The sequence below is a fragment of the Mesocricetus auratus genome, unplaced genomic scaffold (genome assembly GCF_017639785.1).
Source record: "Mesocricetus auratus isolate SY011 unplaced genomic scaffold, BCM_Maur_2.0 Super-Scaffold_100676, whole genome shotgun sequence".
NCBI classification, from domain to species: domain Eukaryota; kingdom Metazoa; phylum Chordata; class Mammalia; order Rodentia; family Cricetidae; genus Mesocricetus; species Mesocricetus auratus.
In genome coordinates, this window is record NW_024429266.1 from 165,344,736 (window position 1) to 165,366,981 (window position 22,246).

Here is a 22,246-nt window from a genome sequence, read left to right on the forward strand (position 1 = left end):
AAAATATTAATATAAAAAAAATAAAAATAAAAATGAAAAAAAAAAAAAAAAAAAAGATACTGAACTCTCTCTCTCTCTCTCTCTCTCTCTCTCTCTCTCTCTCTCTCTCTCTCTCTCTCTCTCTCTCTCTCTCTCTCATACACAAACCACACACACACACACACACACACACACCCTTTATATTCATGGTATGTCTTTTGAAATGAAGTGTCTCCCCAAGGCCATTGTGTGACATCCTTATTATCAAGCCTGTACTATTGGGAAGTTAAGGAATTTTAAATGATGGGACTGATGGAAAGAAGTTAGGCCCTTGGGGCATACTATTTGAATAGTAGCTATCAGGACCCTGACCTTCTCTGTCTTCAAGCCATCATGAATTAAGTACACAAAATATGCCATCCCCATGTTGAATTTCAGTACAGTATGCCCAAAGTTGTATGGACAAAGAAACATATTGTAGCTAGACATGACAAAAGAAAATTTTAACTCCAGGAAAACTAATAGCAAACTATAAATAGGAAGTATATTTAAGCAGAATCCTACTGCATTTTCAATAACGTTGCAGATTTTGTTTTAATTTTTTATTGAAGTGTTTCTTTTTGCAACTCATGGACTGTAAAAAGTTTTGCCTTCATACTGAATCAGTCACTTCTTAGTGTACCATTATAATCACAAGTGATTTTATATGCTGCTGTGTCTTCCATACAATTATTTGATCACTTATTGTTACAGCAGTTCAAAATATCTGCCCGTCTTATCTTGAAATATTCTTAAAGTAAGACCACTAGAAAATTATTTTCATATTTTTAAATTTGATATTAGATTCTCTCAGATTTTTCAGCTCTTTTTGTCTAGAAAACTAGCATTATATTTGAAGAGATATACAGAGCAACAAAAGCTTGCTTTACCTAATTGTTTCACTGTAGTATGAAAAAAATTCCATTGAGTAGTTTAAAAATAATACTTGAAACCCAAACTTGTATTTATCATCAGTGTGACTTCAAACTATTAAAAATTGATAGGAACTATAGGCTGAGTGCCTGTGCACTGCTGAGGAGAATTCCACAGAATGGCAGATTTTAAACAATGAGAAGCCACATAGAATGAAAACTGATTCGAGTCATGCCATACAGTGAAAAGACAAAAGGAAATAGGAAAGAGATCAATGTGAGTAAAAGAATCATCCCACGAGCAGTCTCAGATCTCTGAATGGACCTCAATTCAAGATGTGGAAGGAGGAGACAGTGCTGCCATTCTTGGGGTCACTTCTGAATAGCCAGTGTGCTCATCTGTGACATTCTAAACTTAAGGTCGACCAGAAAGGGACAACTGAGTACAGGTCTTATGTCTACTTGCCTAAACAATAACAGGTTTTATATTTCATTCCTCATATAGGCAATGTGTGGTATAAGGGCAGACGACCTGACTTCAGCCCCTTGCTACATGATGATAATTAGATGCTCTACAATGGTATCCTTAACATCTTTTTTTTCTGTTTGCAATGCATACATATGTGCTTTGCAGAATTATGAGAATTTTGACTTGAGTTCTTCATGTATTAAACTGAATTGTCTGCTTTCATTTCACAAGTGTGTCATGGGGATTTACTGTGGCATTGGGTGTATGTAGTAGACATTTGAAAACTGCCAGTTACTCTAACAAGTATAATCACTTACAGGGCTATGGAGGCCACTTAATTAGTGCTTGACTAGGATTCATAAACCATGGATTTTATTCCCAGCAAGCAACATGTAGTCCATGACTATCATCCAAACACTAGAAAGTGGAGGTGAGGGTCAGAAGTTCAGGGTCATTCTCCAGTTTGAACTTCATATTCATTTCAGTGCTAGCCTTGGCTACATAGACCTCTTCTCGATGGAAAAAAATGATGTAAATATACTACTCATTTGGAGTTTCTCAAGTTTGAACAGAATTGTTATCAAAGTAAAAGTAAAAAACGTAAATAAATTATTATTTTGTGAATCTCTTCACACTGAAATATTTATGACATAATATTATAGGACAGTAATTTTTGTTGGAAGTGATAAAAGCAGAAAAAAATGTTGAAAAATTATCCACCAAAAGACCAACAAAGCTATATCCTTATTGCATAAAAAAATGGTTACCATCTCAGTATGTTTTCTAACAGCACCCTGTATTCATTTTTTTTAAAAAGAAAGTATTACTTTTTATATGTTTTAAATAATTACATACATTGTATTCTGATCAAGTTCATTCCCTTCCAAACCCTCTCTATATCCTGTATTCATTTTTTGTAAAATCCTGTCTCATCTATTTAGTGTTGTCTACATCCTTTTGGGTATCTGTTCATCCACTTGAGCATGTTAGAACAATCAGGAACTATATACCCTTAAAGAAAACTAGCTGTACTTCTCCAGGTAGATAGCTACCAATTACCTGAAGTACCTCAGCCAGAGGTCGGGCTTCATTTTCATCTGCCATTTTCATGCTGTGATTTTGTCTGGTTTGATAAATCTTGTACACACTCCTACAACTAGTGTGAGTCCAAATGTGGACTAGGTTGTGATATTCAGAAAATTCTGTTTCCTTGTAATTTTCTGCCACCTCTGGCTCTTAAGATCTTTTGTACCCCTCTTCAGTGATGATCCCTCTTATCCCTTTAACATCATATTATATATATTTAAATCATTCAAACTGCAAAAGAAAAATAAGCAAAACATGCTCCCAATAAGTAACCCTTAGTAGCATTTGTTCAAGTTACCAGCTATTATCTAGGCATTTGTGAAGCTATATTAATATTTAGACAACTAGGGATAAAGGAGAAATACACTGTCATACAGATGAGACCAGGAGCTGATGAATTTGCTCAGAGGTCAAATCACTACAACCCACATAAGAAGACTAGATGGTATAGCAGCCTTCCTGTGATCTCAGTGCTTGGGAGTCAAAGATGTGGGATACAGCTAGGTCAGGATTATTGAGTTTAGTGTTCCATGATATATCTTGTGGAGATTGATCAATGTATTGCATATTTTAGGTTTACTGGTATTTAGCTTCTCGAGGTTTTATATATTTTGGAAATCAGCCCTCTGTGAGATGTGGGGTTTTTGAAGATCTTTTCCCACTCTGTAGGCTGCTGCTTTGTCCTTTTGATGGTGTTTTTTGCCTTCCAGAAACGTTTCAATTTCATGAGGTTCCATTTATTAAATATTGATCTTAGTGCCTCCAAGACTGGTGATCTGTTCAGGAAGTTGTTCATTGTGCCAATACATCCAAGACTATTCCCCTCTTTCTCTTCTTTTAGGCTTAGTGTATCTGGTTTTATGTTGAAGTCTTTGATCCACTTGGACTTGAGTTTTGTGCAGGGTGGTCAGTAATAGAGGTATTTGTATTCTACATGCTGGCATGCAGTTGGACCAACAACAGTTATCGAAGTTGCTTTTTCCATCGTATATTTCTAGTACCTTTATAAGAAATATCAGGTGTCCATAGGTATGTGTATTTATGTCTGCATTTTTGATTTGGTTCCATTGATCAACTTGCCTGTTTTTGTTCCAATATCATGAAAATATAATTCTATTGATTTCAATACAGCTTGAAGTAATGGAAGGTGTACTGGGATTGTTCTAGCTATCATGGTGGCTATTTTTTGTTCTTTTTTCCGCATAAAGTTGAGTAAAGATCTGTAAAGAATTGTGTTGAATTTTAATGGGAATTTTATTGATGGGAATTGTATTGAATCTGTAGATTGCTTTTGGTAAGACTGCAATTAATACTATGTTAATTTTATAGAATCATAAGTATGGGAGATATTTCCATTTTTAATAACTTCTTCAATTTCTTTATTCAAAGTCTTGAAGTTATTTTTATACAAGTCTTTCACTTTCTTGGTTAGAGTTACATCAGCATATTTTATATTAATTGTGTCTATTGTGAAGGGTGCTGTTTCATTAATTTCTTTCTCAGCAATTTTTCATTTTCATACTGAAAGTTTACTGATTATTAGAGTTTATTTTGTATCCAGCCACTTAACTGACGGCTATTATCAAATGTAGGAATTCCCTGATATAATTTTTGGGGTGGTTTGTATATACTAGCATACCATATGCAAATAATAGTACTTTGACTTAATCTCTTTCAATTTCTATCTCCTTGATCTCCTTTAATTGTCTTATTGCTTTAATTAAAACTTCAAGTACAATATTGAATAGATATGGAGAAAGTGAACAACCTTGATATATCCCAAACTTTAGTGGGATTGCTTTAAGTTCTCTCCATTTAATTTGGTGTTGGCTGTTGGCTTACTGGATATTGCCTCTATTACATTTAGGGATGTTCCTTGTATCCCTGATCTCCCCAAGACTTTTATCATAAAAGCGTGTTGGATTTTCTCAAAGATCATTCCACATCTAATAAGATGATTGTGAGGATTTTTATTCTTTCAGTTTGCTTATGTGATGGATTACATTGGCAGATTTTGCTTGTTTTATCTTTTTAGTATGTTGAACCATCCCTGAATCTTTGGGGTGAAGACTACTCGATTCTGGTGGATGATCTTTTTTATATGTTCTTGGATTCAGTTTAAGAGTATTTTATTGAGGATGTTTACATCAATGTTCAGGAGGGAGACTAGTATGTAATTCTCTTTCTTTTTTGAGTCTTTGTGTAGTTTGTGTAGCAGGGGTGGGGCTGTGACTTTATAAAATAATTTGCCTGTGTTCCTTGTGTTTTTTGTTTTGTGATAATTTGATAAGAATTGATATTAGTTCATGTTTTTTAAAATCTGGTAGAATTCTGCACTAAAACCACCTAGCCTTGTTTTTGTTTAGGGTGGGTAGGCTTTTAATAATTGCCTGTATTTACTTAAGGGTTATAAGCTAATTAAAGTTCTCTATCTGATCTTGAATTAACTTTGGTAAGTGGTATCTATAGATAAAGTTGTCCATTTCTTTTAAATTTTTCCAATTATGTGGAGAACAGGTTTTTGAAATATGTCCTAATGATTCTTTGGATTTTTTCAAAGTCTGTTGTTATATCCCAACTTTTCATTTCTGATTTTCTTCATATGGATTTTCTTCCTCTGACTTTTAGTAATTTGAATAAGGGTTTGTCTATCTTGTTGATTTTCTCAAAGAATCAACTCTTTGTTTCACCAATTCTTTTTATTTTTTCTCCTTGTTTCTATTTTATTGGTTTCAGTCCTCAGTTTGATTATTTCAGGCCTTCTACTCCTCTTGGGTGTTTGCTTCTTGTTGTTACTGATCATTATTAGGAGATCTCTCTGGTTTCTCTTGGAAGGCAGTTAGTGTTGCTAACTCTATTTCTAGCACCACTTTCATTGTGTCCCATCAGGTTGGGTAAGTTGTGGATTTATTTTCATTGAATTCTAGGAAGTCTTTAATTTCTATCTTTATTTTTTCCTTGATCCAGTGATGATTCAGTAGTGAGTTATTCACTTTCCATGAGTTTTTATACTTTCTGTTGTTGTTGCAATCCAGCTTTAATGTATGATGGTCTGTTAACAGTGGCTTATTTCAGTTATCATATATCTGTTAAGATTTGCTTGTGACCGAGTATATTGTCAATTTTCGAGAATGTTTTGGGAGGTAGTGAGAAGTAGGTATATTATTTTGTAGTTGGGTGACATCTTCTGTAGATATCTATTAGATCCATTTGAGTCATAACATGTGTTAGCTCCATTACCTCCCTGTTTAGTTTTTGTCTGTGTGACCTGTCCATTGGTGAGAGTGTGGTATTGAAGCATCCCACAATTAATGTGCAAAGTTAGACGTGTGATTTAAGCTTTAGTGATGTTTCTTCCACAAATGTGAGTTTCCTGGTGTTTGGGGCTAGATCTTAGGAATTACTATGTACTATTGTTGGACTTTTCCTTTGAAAAGTATGAAATGCCCTCCCCCCATCTCTTGTGATTAATTTTAGTTGAACGTCTATTTTGTTAGATATTAGAAAAGCTACACAAGTTTGCTTCTTAGGTCCATTACTTGGAAAGTCTTTTTCCAACCCTTTACTCAGATATAATGTTTATCTTCAAAATTGTAGTGTGTTTCTTGTATTCACTAGAAGGAGAGATTCTGTTTTCATATCCATTCTGTTAGACTTTGCCTTTTTATTGAGGGATTGAGCACATTGATATTGAGAGAGATTAATAATCAGTGATTGTTAATTCCTGTTATTTTGTTGTTGAATTTGATTGTGGTTGGTGGTGGTGGTGGTGGTGGTGGTGGTGGTTGTGGTGGTGTTGTGTGTGTGTGTGTGTGTGTGTGTGTGTGTGTGTGTGTGTGTGTTTGTTTTCCTTCTTTGGGTTTTGCTGGTGTTAGATTTTCTATTGCCAGGGTTTTCATGGATACAATAAACTTAGTTGGGTTGGAGTTTCCTTCTAGTACCTTTTGTAGAACTGGTTTTAGCATAGATATTGTTTAAGTTTGACTTTGTCATGAAATACCTTATTTTCTCTGTCTATGGTAATTGCAAGTTTTGCTGGGTATGAAAGTCTGGACTGCCATTTGTGGTCTCTTAGAGTCTTCTAGACATCTGTCAAAGTCCTTCTGGATTTTTTTTTTTGGTTTTACGAGACAGGGTTTCTCTGTATTGTTTTGGGGGCTATCGGTCCAGCCCGGCCTTGAACTCAACAGAGATCCGCCTACCTCTGCCTCCCGAGTGCTGGGATTAAAAGCGTATGCTACCACAGCCCGGCATCCTTCTGGATTTTTGAGTTTCCATTGATAAGTCAGGTATCATTCTAACAGGTCTGTCCTTATATGTCACCTGACCTTTGTCTTTGCAACTTTTAATGTTCTGTCTTTATTCTGTATAAAAAGGAAGGTTTTAGCTTTAACATAATAAGGCTATATAGAATAAGAGCAGCTATCAAGTAGAAATTAATTACGTTACTCAGTCCCTTTGTATTTAGCAAAATCAAAGAATATACTGCATTATTAATCTTATCTTATTGAGTCTATTGAACCTAATTGGATTTTTATCACAACTAAAGAAAATTGTAAGCATAACTGTCTAGTCTTCAACTTTGTCAAAGACCTCAGAAGAATATAATACAATGATAATTGAGCAAAAAAGAATTGCAGTGCAACCAGCTTCCAAAAAGACATAAAAATGACAGATGTTTGGTTGCCCGGATAGTCACCTTAAGTTCCTTTGCATTGCCGGGGCACCATCTTCAGTCTAAAACCTAGAATGTCTGACAGACTTTTCTAAGCAGCAGGAATTTTAAAGGACTGAGAGGCCAGCAGGGAACTGATCCAGACTCCCTGAATGTAGTGCCAGTGAGGAGGCCTCAGCAATCTCTGGGGCCTTGGGTAGTAGATCAGTGTTTATCTTGGCATACAAATGAACTTTTGGAGTCCACTCCACATGGAGGGATGCTCTCTCAGCCTGGACACATGGGGGAAGGGCCTATGTCCTACCCTGGATGAAATGACATACTCCAGAGATCCCCCCCATGGAGAGCCTTGCCCTCCATGGGGAATGGTGTGGGGATTGGGTGGGGAGCTCGGGGGGCTGGTCAAAGAACAAGAGAGAAGGGGTGGGAAAGGGAATTGGGATTGACATGTGAAGCATGCATGTTTCTAATTTAAATAAAAAACATATATTGAGAAAAACAGGAATGGGCAGACAGGAGGATCTGAAGCTTAAGGTCAGTCTTTTCTGCTTCTTCTGTGTTGTAGTTTTCAAGTCTTGCTGGTGTGGAGTCTCTAGATTCTGGTGGAGTCATATTGGTCTTTCTATTGCTGAGTGTATTGCTGTACTGTTGTCTTCCCATTCCTTCTACAAGAGGGTGCAGGTCGGGTCTCTCTGTCTCCACTGGTCTCCCTGTGGCTTAAGTGGGCCAAGTCTTCACTGTCTGCAACTCTAGATGGTCTGGTTTCTTCTGGTATTCTCCACGCTCATGCAGAACTTGGTGTGCAGAGGGGGAGCCAAGAGCAGGGTATAGCAGAAGTCTCCTCTTTCCTGTAGCCTGAAGCTGGGTGCGCTGAAGCTGCATGGGCTGCAGTCGGCACACTGATGCCAGGCACACTGGTGTGCGAGACCTGAGGGTGGGGTCTGGCAGGTCTCATATCCTACTTGACTGGGTAGGTTCTCTCAATGCAAGGAGCAGGCACAGGGAGATCAAGTGAGGAGGTGGTGGGAGGGTTTGGGACCCCAGGAGGACCCAAGCTCACCTGAAGCCTGGTGCAGTGGTGTGAGGAGAGCTGAGGGTGAGGTCTGGCAGACTCTTGTCCTACTTGACTGGGCGGGTCCACTAGATGCAAGGAGATCGAGGGTGGCTGTGGTGCGCAGATTTGGGTCTCAACTTGCCTATAAAAAGACATAGACTAACAGAATGGATACAAAGACAGAACCCATCCTTCTGCTGCATACAAGCAACACATCCCAACATCAAATACAGATATTACCTCAGAGTAAAGGGTTGGGAAAAGATTTTCCAATCAAAGGGACCCAAGAAACAAGCTGGTGTAGCAATCCTAATATCCAACTAATTACATTTCAAATTAGAATCAATCAAAAGAGATGAAGAAGGACATTTCATATTTATCACAGGAAAAGTCCATAAAGGTGAGTCTCAATTCTGAACATCTATGCTCCAAATACAAAGGTACTCACATTCATCAAAGAAACATTACTAAAGCTCAAATCCACACTCTGCTCTCACCACTAGACAGGACCTCCAGACAGAAACTTAACAAAGAAACAATAGAATAACAGAAGTTATGACCCAGATATCTATAGAACACTCCATCCAAACACAAAAGAATATACCTTCTTCTCAGTTTCTCATGGAACCTTCTCTAAAATCGACCACATTATTGGAAACATAGCAAACCTTCATAGATGAAAAAAAAAAAACTTGGAATAACCACCTGTATTTTATGAGACCACGATGCTTTAAAATTAGAATTCAACAACACAAATCACAGAAACACTACAAACTCATGGAAATTGAATAATGAGCAATTGTACCATCCCTGGGTCAAGGAAGAAATAAAAAAGGAAATTAAAGCCTTCCTGGAATTCATGAGAATGAAGACACCACATACCCAAACTGATGGGACACTTTGAAAGCAATGCTGAGAGGAAAGTTCAGAGCGCTAAGAACCAACATGAAGAAACTGGAGAATAGTCACACTAAACAATTAGCAACACAACTGAAAGCTCTAGAAGAAAAATAAACTAACTCATCCAGGAGTTAGTAGACACCAGGAAGAAAATCAATTGAGTGCTGAAATCGACAAAGTAGAAACCAGGAAAGCGTTGTAAAGAATCAAGGAAACAAGAGTTGATTCTTTGAGAAAAATCAACAAGATAGACAAACCTTTATCCACTAACTAACAAAAAGACAGAGAGAGAGCATGTTAATTAACAAAATCAGAAATGAAAAAGGGGACATAACAATGGACACTGAGGAAATCCAGAGAATCATCAGGTCACACTTTGGAAACCTGTACTTCTACAAAATTTGAAAATTTAATGGAAATGGGTAATTTTCTGGATAGATACCAGTTGCCAAAATTAAATCAATAGCAGATAAGCAATCTAAACAGTCCTTATAACCACTAATTATATAGAAGCAGTTATCAAAAGTCTCCCAGATGGCTTCAGTGCAGAATTCTACTGGAAATTTGAAGAAGACTTAACTCCAATACTCCTCAAAGTGTTTCATACAATAGAGGCAGGAACTCTTTCTTTTTTTTTTTTTTTTTCGTTTTTCAAGACAGGGTTTCTCTGTATTGTTTTGGAGCCTGTCCTGGAACTCACTCGGTAGACCAGGCTTGGTCTCAAACTCACAGAGATCCACCTGCCTCTGCCTCCTGAGTGCTGGAATTAAAGGCGTGCTCCACCACCGCCCGGCTGCAGGAACTCTTTTTATGAGGCTATAATTACCTTGACACCCAAGACACACAAAGACACAACTAAGAAAGAGAACTACAGACTAATTTCCCTCGTGAACATTGATGCAGAAATACTCAATAAAGTAATAGGAAATCGAATCCAAGAACACATCAGAAAAATCATCCATCATGATCAAGTAGGCTTCATCCCAGGGATGCAAGGATGGTTCAGCATACAAAAATCTATCAATGAAATTCACCACATAAACAAACTGCAAGGGAAAAACCACATGATCATCTCACTCAATGCTGAAAAAGCCTTTGACGAAATCTAACAACCCTATATGATAAAGGTCCTGAAGAGATCAGGGATAACAGGAGCATACCTGAACATGATAAAAGCAATATACATTAAACCAACAGCTAACATCAAACTAAATGGAGAGAAACTCAACACAATTCTGCTAAAATCAGGAACAAGACAAAGCTGTCCACTCTCTCAATATCTCTTCAATATTGTACAAGTTCTACCTAGAGCAAAAGACAAGAAAATGAGATCAAGGGGATAAAAATTGGAAAGGAAGAAATCAAACTTTCACTATTTACAGATGATATGATAGTGTACATAAGTGACCTGAAAAAGTCTACACAGGAACTCCTAGAGCTGATAAACACCTTCAACAAAATGGCAGGATACAAGATAACTCAAAAAAATCAATATCCCCATTATATACAGACTACAAAAGGACTGAAAAAGAAATCAGAGATACATCCCCTTTTACAATAGCCCCAAACAGCATTAAATATCTGGGGATTACACTATCCAAACAAGTGAAAGAACCGTATAGCAAGAACTTTGAGTCTTTAAAGAGAGAAATTAAAGAAGATACCAGTCTGCTTCCCAGACTCTTTGGCAGTGGGATTGTAGGCTGGCAATCCTGTGTTCCGTGTCTAAAATCCATATGTGAGTGAGTACATACCATATTTGCTTTTTGTGACTAGGTTACCTCACTCAGGATGGTTTCTTCTAGTGCCATCCATTTGCATGCAAATTTCAAGATTCCATTAGTTTGGTTTTTTGTTTGTTTGTTTGTTTGTTTTGCTGAATTGTACTCCATTGTGTAAATGTACCACATTTTCTCTATCAACTCTTCAGTTTGAGTGGCACTAGTTTGCTTTCAGGTTCAGGCTATTACAAATAATGCTGCTATGAACATAGTTGAGCATATGTCCTTACTGCATGAGTGTACATCTTTTGGGTATATGCTTAAGAGTGTAATTGCTGGATCTTATGGTAGACTGATTTCCATTTTCCTGAGGAATCTCCATCCCAAACTCCAAAGTGGCTACACAAGTTGGCATTCCTGCCAGCAGTGGAGGAGTGTTTCCCTTTCTCTCCACATCCTCTCCACATAAACTGTCATTAGTGTTTTTTATTTTAGCCATTCTAATGAGAGTGAGATGGTATCTCAGAGTTCTTTGATTTGCATTTCCCTAATGGCTAAGGATGTTGAGCACTTTCTCAAGTATCTCTCAACCGTTTTAGACTCCTCTGTTGAGAATTCTCTATTCAGTTATGTACCCCACTTTTTAATTGGATTCTTTGGTGTTTGGGAGACTTGCTTCTTGAATTTTTTGTAATTTTGGAAATCAGGCCTCTGTCAGATTTGGGGTTTCTGAATATCTTTTCCTGTTCTGTTTGCTATCTTTTTATCTTGTTGACTTTGTCCTTTGCCTTACAGAAGCTTGTCAGTTTCAAGAGGTCCCATTTATTAATTGTTTTTAATAAAGTTAGAAACTCTACAGCCACATGAATAGGCAAAGCTTAGGGACTAAAAGGGCATTCAAATAAATGAGATACTTTGCTTTTTATGTCTCTGAATTATATTCCCATGTACCTAGCTGCTTTCTACATATAACATTCTCATTCCTTTTTTAATGAATGCAAAGTGTTTCTTTTTTAGATATTTAATTTAGAAACAAGCTTGTTTCACATATCAATCCCAGCTCCCTCTCTCTCCCCTCCTCCACTGTCCATGCCCTCCTCCAACCCCCCAACCACCCACCCAATCCTCACTTTGCTCTTCAGCGAGGGTGAGGCATCCCATGGGGCATCTCCAGAGTCTGTCATTTCATCCTGGGAAGGGCCTAGGCTCTCCCCTATGAGTCCAGAATGAGAGTGCATCCCTCCATGTGGAATGGGCTCCCATAGTCCATTCATATGCCAGGGATAAATATTGATCTTCTTACATGAGGCCACATAGATTGCCAAGGCCTCCCAGTGACACTCAAATTAGGAGGTCTGACAAGTCCCATGCTGACCTCTCAGCCATTAGTCTGGGTCAGCTTTTCTGAGGGTTTCATCAGTCTGGACTTGACCCCTTTGCTCATCATTCCTCCCTCTCTGCAACTGTTCCAGGACTTCAGTTCACTGTTTAGCTGTGGGTGTCTGCTTCTGCTCCCATCAGCCACTGGATGAAGGCTCTATGATAGCATATGAGATAGTCCTCAATCTCATTAGGGGTAAAGGCTTTTAAGGTAGTCTCTCCACTATTGCTCAGTTTGCCAGTCGTTATCATCCTTTTGGATCTCTGGAAATCTCAGTAGTGCCAGATCTCTCCTCAAACCTGTAATGACTCCCTCTATTATAGTATCTCTCATCCTGTTCTCCTCTGTTCTTCCCCTGACTCAACCTTCCTGCTACCCCATTTCCTCCTCTCTCCTCCTCTTCTACCCTCTCTTTTTCCCAGCTTCTCTGCCCTCTGCCTATGCTCCCAATCTACTCAGGTGATCCTGTCCCATTCCCCTTCTCTGGGGTACCATGCTTATCTCTCTTAGGGTCCTCCCTGTTTCCCAGACTCTCTGGCAGTAGGATTGTAGGCTGGCACTTCCTTGATCCATGAGTAAAATCTGTATATGAGTGATTGCATGCCATGTTTGTCTTTTTGTGACTGGATTACCTCACTCAAGATAGTTTCTTCTAGTACCACTCATTTGCCCCAAATTTCAAGATTCCATTGTTTGTTTTTCTGCTGAATTGTACTCCATTGTGTAAATGTACCACATTTTCTCTATCCACTCTTCAGTTGAGGGGCATCTAGGTTGCTTTCAGGTTCGGGTTATTACAAACAATGCTGCTATGAACATAGTGGCACCGACTTTCTTGTTGTATTAATGTGCATATTTTGGATACATACCTAAGAGTGCAATTGCTTTATCTTGTGGTAAACTCCCATTTTCTTGAGGAATCTCCATACTGATTTCCAAAGTGGCTGTACAAGTTGGCACACCCACCACCTGTGGAGGAGAGTTTCCCTTTCTCAACATTCTCTCCAGCATAAACTGTCATTGGTGTTTTTTTTTTATTTTTGCCATTCTGACAGGTGTAAGATGATATGACAGCACTATTTTGATTTGCATTTTTCTGATGACTAAGGAGGTTGAGCAATTTCTTTTGTGTCTTTCAATCCTTTTAGCTTCCTCTATGGAGAGTTCTCTGTTTAGTTCTGTACCCCACTTTTTAACCAAATTATTTGGTGTTTTGGTGACTAGCTTCTTTATTTCTTTGTATGTTTTAGAAGTCAGCCCTGGATCTGATGTGGGCTTGGTAAAGATCTTTTCCCATTCTATGTGAGAGACTTAACTTCTTTGGATTTGTGGATTGTAGACTGGTTATCCTTTACTGTATGACTAAAATACACTTATAACAAGCACAGACACTCTTTCTCTGCCTGGGTTACCTCACTCAGGATAATTTTTTGATAGTTCCATTCATTCCACCATGAATTTTTTTTATAGTACTACATTGTGTAAATGTACTATATTTTCTTTATCCTTTTTTTAGTTTAGGGGCATCTAGGGAAAAGCCAAATAATGATTGCCCAGGTGAGCCCCCTGACTCTTGAATTTGCCTCGAAGGCCAGGACCCAGGGAGCTAGACAGCCCAGAGAATTAGGATAGAAGGAAGAAGTAGGTGGATCACATGGCATCCTGTGGAAGTACGGAGGAAGAATTGAGGGAGCAAGAGCAGTCAAGAACACCATTAGAAAACTCACAAAACTGGACTGAGCTCAGAGGCTCACACAAACTGAACTGCCAACCAGTGTCCTTGCATAGGATTGACATAGGCCCTCTTCACATATGTTACAGTTGTGTAGCTTTGTCTTTTTATGGGACTCCTAACAGTGAGATCAGGGACTGTTTCTGACACTTTTGGTTGCTTTTGGGACTCTTTCCTCCTGCTGGGATCCTTTATTCCAGCCTTAGTAGGGGAGGAGGTGCCTTGTCCTACTTTAACTTCATAAGCCATGCCTGGCTGATTGATATACATGGGAGGGTTGTGATTTTCTGAAGAGAAAGGAGGAGTGGGTGCAGGGTAGGAAGAAGGCAGGTTGGGGGAGAGACTGAGAGGAGCAGAAGGAAGAAGGAGAACTATGATTGGATTGGGAAAAGGTAGCTAACCAATTAATTAATTAATGTCAAAAGAATGAAATAAAAGATCTTGTCAATAGCTTAGCCCAAGCACAAACTGAAGTGTTTCTGCCTCAGCTTCCAGCATGCTGGGATCACAGGTATGCAACACAGAACATACCTTCAGTTTCATCCCCAAGCATTCTCAATAAGAAAAATCCATCCCAACTAAGTATTAATTTTGTGCCATTGGAAAGAGACTGTTAGACATCATTATGTTGGAAATATGCCTTAGTGGGTGATAGGACCAAGTCATCCTTTTATTTGAAACATCTATAGATATTTCCTTTTTATTAATTTTTTATTTTTATGTTTAAATTTAGATTAGAAACATGGTTGGTTCACAAGTCAGTTCCAGGTCCCTCTCCCTTTCCCTCCCCTCCTCCCGTGCCCTCCTCCCAACTCCCCCATTATCCCCTCATTTCCCCAGCGAGGGTGAGGCCCTCCATGGGGTGTCCATAGTCTGTCATTTCATCCAGGGCAGGGCCTAGACCCTCCCACAAGAGTTCAGGGTGAGAGTTCATCTCACATTGTTGGATGGGAGTCCAAAGTCCATGTGTATATTTCTACATTGTTTTCTGCAGAGAATACTCATCTTGAATCTGAAGTTATTATCATCTCTCCTTTTTTTTTTGCTATCTAATGACTTAAGATATAAACCTTGTCTTGCAAATGTTTCAGTTTGAAAATCAGTCCACTATACTGAATATCATTGGTTTTGAGTATCCTTTCTTTCAAATGTCCCTGGAGTTTGGAATATATTTTCAGTGAAAATAACTTCTTCATTTTTCTGGTACCTCTGTCTTATTTCTAATCTAGTGAGGTAAAACCTTTATGTGAGGTTGAATTATATTTCTCTTTCCTTCCAATTAAATTTATTTATTATCTGTGCTTTTAGAAACAAATTGATTGTAATTTTTAGGCTTATTTTGGTAATTTATCCTTCAGTAATGTCTATTTTGTTGCTTGCCTATTCCAATCACAGTATTATTTCTCTAATGGTGCAGTTAGAGCTAGCATTTGTATCCTTGATTTTATATCTGACAATTTCACCTGAGTCTATTGTTCATATATTTCCATATTTGCAGTGTTATTTAAAACAAAGTTCTATTCATATAGATAGAAAAATAGATATAGATGATAGATAGACTACATAGATACAAGATAGATAGATAAATGATAGTTTCATAGATAGATACATAAATAGATAGACAGACAGACAGATAGTTTGACTTTCTTGAGATTATGTGTTCTCATCGATTGGGCAATTTCTCTGTACCTATGGCATGCTGTGTTTTTGCTGTCATTTTTCCAGTATCTTTCTTTGTTTTCCTCCAGCCCATCTTCCTTATATTGTTCATTCTTGAGGAGTATTTTTTAAAAAACTTCCCACCACTTAAAAAGGATCATATTTTTCAACTTATCTAGGACCTGGTTGATTTATTCCTTGTAACACCTGTTTGGACTTTGGATGTGTTGTGAAAATTCAGATTTAATTGTCTTGAGGAATCATGGATCATGGAATTGGATGAAATTTAGTCTTTTGTTTTCAAAATCCCTGACATTGATAAGTGGCTTTAAATGACATTGCATTATGATTAGTCTTGGAAAAAAACACAAATATACATCATTGGGAGAGATTACACTTTTCTAGTGGGCTCTCCAGATGTGACTGGAAGTGTTTAGACCAAGCCTGAAAAAATGGTATCAGCATCATAGTCTGCTAGTCAACCACTTCAATAATGTTGTGTAAAACTGGGTTTGATACAGAAACATACAATCCCCTTGCATCATATCCGGTTACCTTCATATATGAATATCATAAAAAAGAATTCTCATAATTTTATTTTATCAGTAAATCTCATGAGCAGAGGCAAGATTAAGGATTTGAAAACTTTCAATTCTGTGACCACAGCCAGACTGTCTTATTTACAAAGGTTTCTTAGTATTGTTATTATTATTAATGAATTCTTTTTATAATTGTTGTTTTCCCTTGGTATACTTGAAGCTGTTTGTCATGTCTTATATGTATTACAGTTCTAGGAATAAAAGGCCTTGATTCCCTTCTTTATAATACAACCTTTACAACCATCTTGAGATACAATACCTACGTTGTATGTATCATAAGATTATAGGACTAACATTATTGAGTAATTTATCCAGGATGTGTAACTCATAGCTGACTATTAAGATTTAAGCTTTTGATTGTGTATGCTATTTTGGAAAAGACAAATATGCTGAAATTAATGACTAAAATCTCTACTGAAAGAATTATTTTACTTAGGTGGAAATGCTTTAGATGTGTACTGAAGGCAGAATAGGCAAGTGGATCATGAAGAAAAAATATGGATATTTTTATTTAATTTTATACCTTCTCTTAAGGTAGGTAAATTTTGAAAAAATTATTCAACTTACTAGACTTTGATTTCCTCATCTAAAAGTAGTAAGAATGGTAACAGTGATGATGTTTGTGATGGTGGTAAATAATATTATAGCTTGTTGACTCTTGATTTGCTTGTAGCCAGCATGATATGACATAATTTGTAATAAGAATAACATTGAAAAACAATTATATCTGATAAAGTCAGGGTTGATGCTCATACCTGCTAAGGTTGCCGTGATTCCAGGTTCTGTGCCTTTACACACTGGTTCTGTCTTTCCAAATTCATGAGTTTGCTTTAAATCATAAGATTTTGATTCTCTGGCTCTAAGTGTATGGACTGAGCATCCTACAAATGAGTCCTAAGTCCAAGTTTAAGGTTCACAGTTTATATTTTCATATAAAAAATGCTGTCTTCTACCCTGCATATTGTTTCTTCTTCTGATTCTCCTCTTTGACTTTTCTCCACAATATTTCTGTTCATTGCACTGATGTAGGGTTGTGTAAGAAAAACATCCTGCCACATTCAGTGTGAGAGCAGGGATTCTAGCAGTCCAGTGCCTGAGGTTGGAGCCACTGAATTGAAGTAGGGAAGAGTAAGGGCAAGAGTGGGAAAGAATGAGTTGTACTGGGCTGACTGATAGTGATTACATGAGAGAAAGAAAAAAAAAAGACAGCAATTGAATGAGTTTGGATTCTCAACTTTGATTACAAAAGATTTTTTAAAAAATGGCTTCAACTTTGATTACAAAAGATTTTTTAAAAAATGGCTAAATGGAGCAAAGAATTAGATGCATAAGTCATGTTAATTACTTAACTCTGTTGTTTTCATTCTGATGGTTTAGAATGCTCTGTTTATACTAAGTATAGCTACTAATTTTGGGGTGAAAGCAGCCCAGTTCCCAAAATTAATCTACACAGTTCAGAAAACAGTCATTTAAAACAATTTTTCATTACTTTTTTCTTAAATTTTGTTCAATATATTTTTTATTTAAACTAGAAACATGCTTGCTTCACATGTCAATCCCAGCTCCCTCTCCTAACCCTCCTCACTTGTCCCTTCACCAGCCCCCCAGTCCCACATCCCTCCATGGGGGATCTCCAGGATCTGTCATTTCATCTGGGGTGGTACCTAGGCCCTCCCCCTTGTGTCTAGGCTAAGAGTGCATCCCTCCATGTGAAATGGGCTCCCAAAGTTCATTCGTTCACCATGGTAAACACTGATCTACTACCCAAGACCCCAGAGATTGCTGAGACCTCCTCACCCATACTATATTCAGCGGGTCTGCATCAGTCCCCTTCTGGCCTCTCAGCTATCAGTCTGGGGTTCAAGAGCTTCCCCTTGTCAGGTCAGCTGACTTTGTGGGGTTCAGCAGCACAGTCTTGCCCCATTGCTCATCACTCCTCCCTCTCTGTCACTGGGTTCCAGGAGTTCAGTTCAGGGTTTAGCCGTCGGTATCGGCCTCTGCTTTCATCAGTCCCCGGATGAAGGTTCTAGTATGGCATATAAGGTAATCCTCAATCTCATTATCAGGGAGGGGTGTAAAGAGAAGCTTTTTCTTTGCTAGCCTCTTTGGTTTATCGCCTGGGCTCTGCCACGTTGTAGTCCCCAAATAACACACAAGATGCTGTATTAATTATGAAGCTGTTGGCCTTGCATGTTTCTTACTGGCTAGCTCTAACTTAAGTAATTACCCCATAATTGTTATTCTAAGTATGTCTCTTACCGGTGAATAGTTCCGGGCTTCCTACCCCATGGCGTCACATGTCGACTCTCCTGTGTTTCTCCTTCCCAGAATCCTCCTGGATTCCTAGCCCCATCTATCTAGATTCCTATTGGCCAGACAGTGCTTTATTGACATATACACAGGACTTCCCCAACATCTCCTCTTTTCTGTTTAAACAAAAAGAAAGGTCTTAACTTTAACATGGTCAAATCATATATAACAGAACAGTTATCAAGTAAGAATACAGTTACAATATCTTGTCTATCAACATTTAGCAAGATTTAAAGAAAATATCATCCATCCCATCCTTGTGAGTCTAACGTTCTATGTAGCTTATCTTTTATCATAACTAAGGAAAACTATAACTATAACTATCTGTCTTCAACTCCATCAAAGACCACAGAAGGATAATATATAATCACTAGGATTGACAAAGACATCTTGCTACCTGGACAGTCACCCAAAGTTCCTCTGTAACGTTGGGGCATCCATCTTCAGCTCATAGGCCACAATGTGTCTGGAACACTTCTCAGCAAAGCAGGAAATTTCAAACAGTCCATCTGCATTGGCAGTCTGTCAGTCATTTCTCTGTGTCCTGCAGAAAGTCTCGTAGACTCTTCATGAAGCAGGAACCCTGTAAGACTGAGTTCAGCAGTCACTTTTCTGTGGGTCCTGCATGTCCAGATTATACAACAACAGTCAAGCAGTACAGACAAGAGCAGTTTCTTGCCTAAATGGCTAACCTTGCCATGTTGAAAGCAAACTCCATGACAAGTTTCTTCGATGCCCATCTTCCTCTCAGACATAATTGGTGCTGCCAGGAACAGACATTTCTCATTGTCAAGAAAAACCCTAAACCATTTTAAATGCCATTTTCTGAAGGTCTTTGAGAGGTTTGAAGACTGTTTACCTATCTCAAATATATTTTTGTATATCTAGAAAACCTAACTTACCTAACTATAAATTCTGACTATTATTAGTAACTATCTATAATCTGTATTTAATTACGCATTACATTTTAAAAGATCAGTATAAGCACAATACTTAATCAAGAGGAGAAATATACATATCACAAAATTGACCTTGAATTTGTATCAATAAATGAAAAACAATACCCATACCATAATTCCCTTTTTTACCATTAAAAAAATATTGGCTGTGATCATTAGCCAATTATAAACAACCCCATTTAAACGAAAACAAAGATTTATAAACAAGATGGGAATTAGGACGTCACTCATTCCAAACTGCTTCGTGCTGGAAGGGGGCGCTGTTCATACCATGGGGATCATGACAAAACTCAGAAACCTGTATAAGTCCTTATTTTCAGGGTCTGTAAAGCTCCATCATCTTAGCTGTTTCAGTTGTTGGAACACCTTGTCCACTCCTTCCGGGGTTCTTGGTTCGTCAAACCACAGAAGCCTGGAAGGAATCCTCAGCTTTTCATTTTCTGTAGAAACATAAGTAAAATCTCCTTTCCCAAGTAACATATCCTTATACTTATATTTTGAAGTCAAGGCATTTTCAAAAGATAGAAGTTGAATTAATTCAGCAGCATATACAATCAAGTGTACTTTAGTTGTTCCTTCCTTAGCAATGAAAACACTGAAAAACATAATAGCGTACAGTATCCAGACTTTCTGTGTATTTTCCATCTTTATGTGGCTTATTTATTCATCTATTATTACTCTATTTCCTTTACTTTTATTTCTTTTTCTCTGAGACAGGGTTTCTCTTTGGAAATCTGCCTGCTTCTGCCTTTGCAGCAAATCTTACTCTGCCTCCCGAGTGCTGGGATTAAAGGCATGCGCCACCAATGCCTGGCTTTTCCATTTATATACCACTTTGTCATTTCATTTTCTCTCTCAATCTCACGTATATTTTTAAACACACTGTAAACCTTTAGAGGTTTTGTTCATCCAAGTCTGACTTTACTGTAAATCTTTACGTTTTTCTGGTCACCTGTCTTATCTGTAAAACCGCGGCAGTTTAAACTACCTTTTCCAAGATGGTGGGCATCAGTGTGAACCTCAGTCCATGCTGACATCCAGCAAAAGCTGTCACTTCCAGCTGTACGTACACACCTTTTAATAGTTAGCAGAGTCTCTTAAAACAACCTTGCTGTTTTTTTTTTTTCTTTTTTTCTTTTTATGCCGAGTCAGGAAGACTCCGGTAAGCAAGCCACGTGAATCTCGGCTTGCCGCTAGCAAAACAGAGCCCCACCCCCCCCCCCCCAGAAAAATGCTGCTACCAAAAATCTGTGCTTCTCTCCATTCTTCTGTTTCTAAAATTCCTTTAAATATTTTGTTATTTTGCGTGGAAATTCAATCCCGCTCCTGACAACCATTCTGTAAAGAGAAGCTTTTTATTTGCTAGCCTCTTTGGTTTATCGCCTGGGCTCTACCACGTTGTAGTCCCCAAATAACACACAAGATGCTGTATTAATTATGAAGCTGTTGGCCTTGCATGTTTCTTACTGGCTAGCTCTGACTTAAGTAATTACCCCATAATTGTTAATCTAAGTATGTCTCTTACCGGTGAATAGTTCCGGGCTTCCTACCCCATGGCGTCACATGTCGACTCTCCTGTGTTTCTCCTTCCCAGAATCCTCCTGGATTCCTAGCCCCACCTATCTAGATTCCTATTGGCCAGACAGTGCTTTATTGACATATACACAGGACTTCCCCAACAGAGGGGCTTCTAAGGTAGTCTCTCCACTTTTGTTTAGTTTGCCAGCTGGTGTCATTCTTGTAGATCTCTGGAAATCTCACTAGTGTCAGCTCTCTTCTTAAACCTATAATAAGTCCCTCTATTATAATATCTCTCATCCTGCTCTCATCTATTCTTCGCCCAACTCAAACTTCCTACTCCCCCATGTCTCCCTCTTCCCTCCTCTTCTCTCCCTATCTTTTTCTTGGTTCCCTCTCCCCTCCCACCCATGCTCCCAATTTGCTCAGGAGATCTTGGCTCATTCCCCTTCTCTGGGGTATCATACATACATCTCTCTTGGGAATCTTCCTGTTTCTCAGACTCATTGGCAATGGGATTGTACGCTGGCCCTCCCCTAATCCATGTCTAAAATCCATATATTAGCGAATACATACCATGTTTGTCTTTTTGTGACTGGGTTACCTCACTCAGGATGGTTTCTTCTAGTGCTGTCCATTTGCCTGCAAATTTCAAGATTCCATTGTTTTTTCCACTCTTGAGTATATATATGTTGGAGTACAAACAGCAGAGGACAACTTTCAGAAGCTTGTTCTTGCCTTCCTTCTTGCAATCTGTTGTTTGTGGTGCTACACTGCATAAACCAGCCTAGTTGTATTACATTTGAATTTTTCACATGGGTTCTGGAACTTAAACTTGAATCACCAATCATGTACAGTTGGTATACTTACTTCCTGAGCTACCACCTCTGGACAGAAAAAAAATTATATTCTTATCATTCTTGAAGAATTTTCTCTGTGATCAGGCTTTTTATGACATTTTCAATGTGTGTAAAAATGAGGTTTAATACAGGTGTGATCAACCAGATGCAAATAACTCAGTGGATTTCTTTTCTTTTCTATTACCAGGTGAGGGTCGTTTTAGCCGTCCTATTTTCATCCAGGAGCCACAAGATGTCATTTTTCCTTTGGATTTATCCAGATCTGAAATCATTCTGACTTGTACTGCAAATGGTTACCCTTCACCCCGTTACAGGTAAAACTCAACTTCCTGGTACCACTGTTGTCCTCTTTGGGGTTGCTGTAATGTAGATACAACAATAAGAATTCTCAGGAATACTATGTCTTAGTCGTAGACCTACTGCTATTCAGCTT

General features: G+C 38.1%; 1 protein-coding gene across 4 annotated transcripts in view; it reads left to right on the plus strand.

The window, feature by feature from the left end:
* Positions 1-22,246, plus strand: part of Cntn6 (contactin 6) — a 393,737-nt gene that overhangs the window by 143,564 nt on the left and 227,927 nt on the right. For all 4 annotated transcript variants that reach the window (XM_040738250.1, XM_040738246.1, XM_040738248.1 and 1 more), the window contains exon 3: positions 22,001-22,127. In XM_040738250.1, the coding sequence (XP_040594184.1) occupies positions 22,001-22,127 (127 nt within the window). The remainder of the gene's footprint in view (positions 1-22,000; positions 22,128-22,246) is intronic.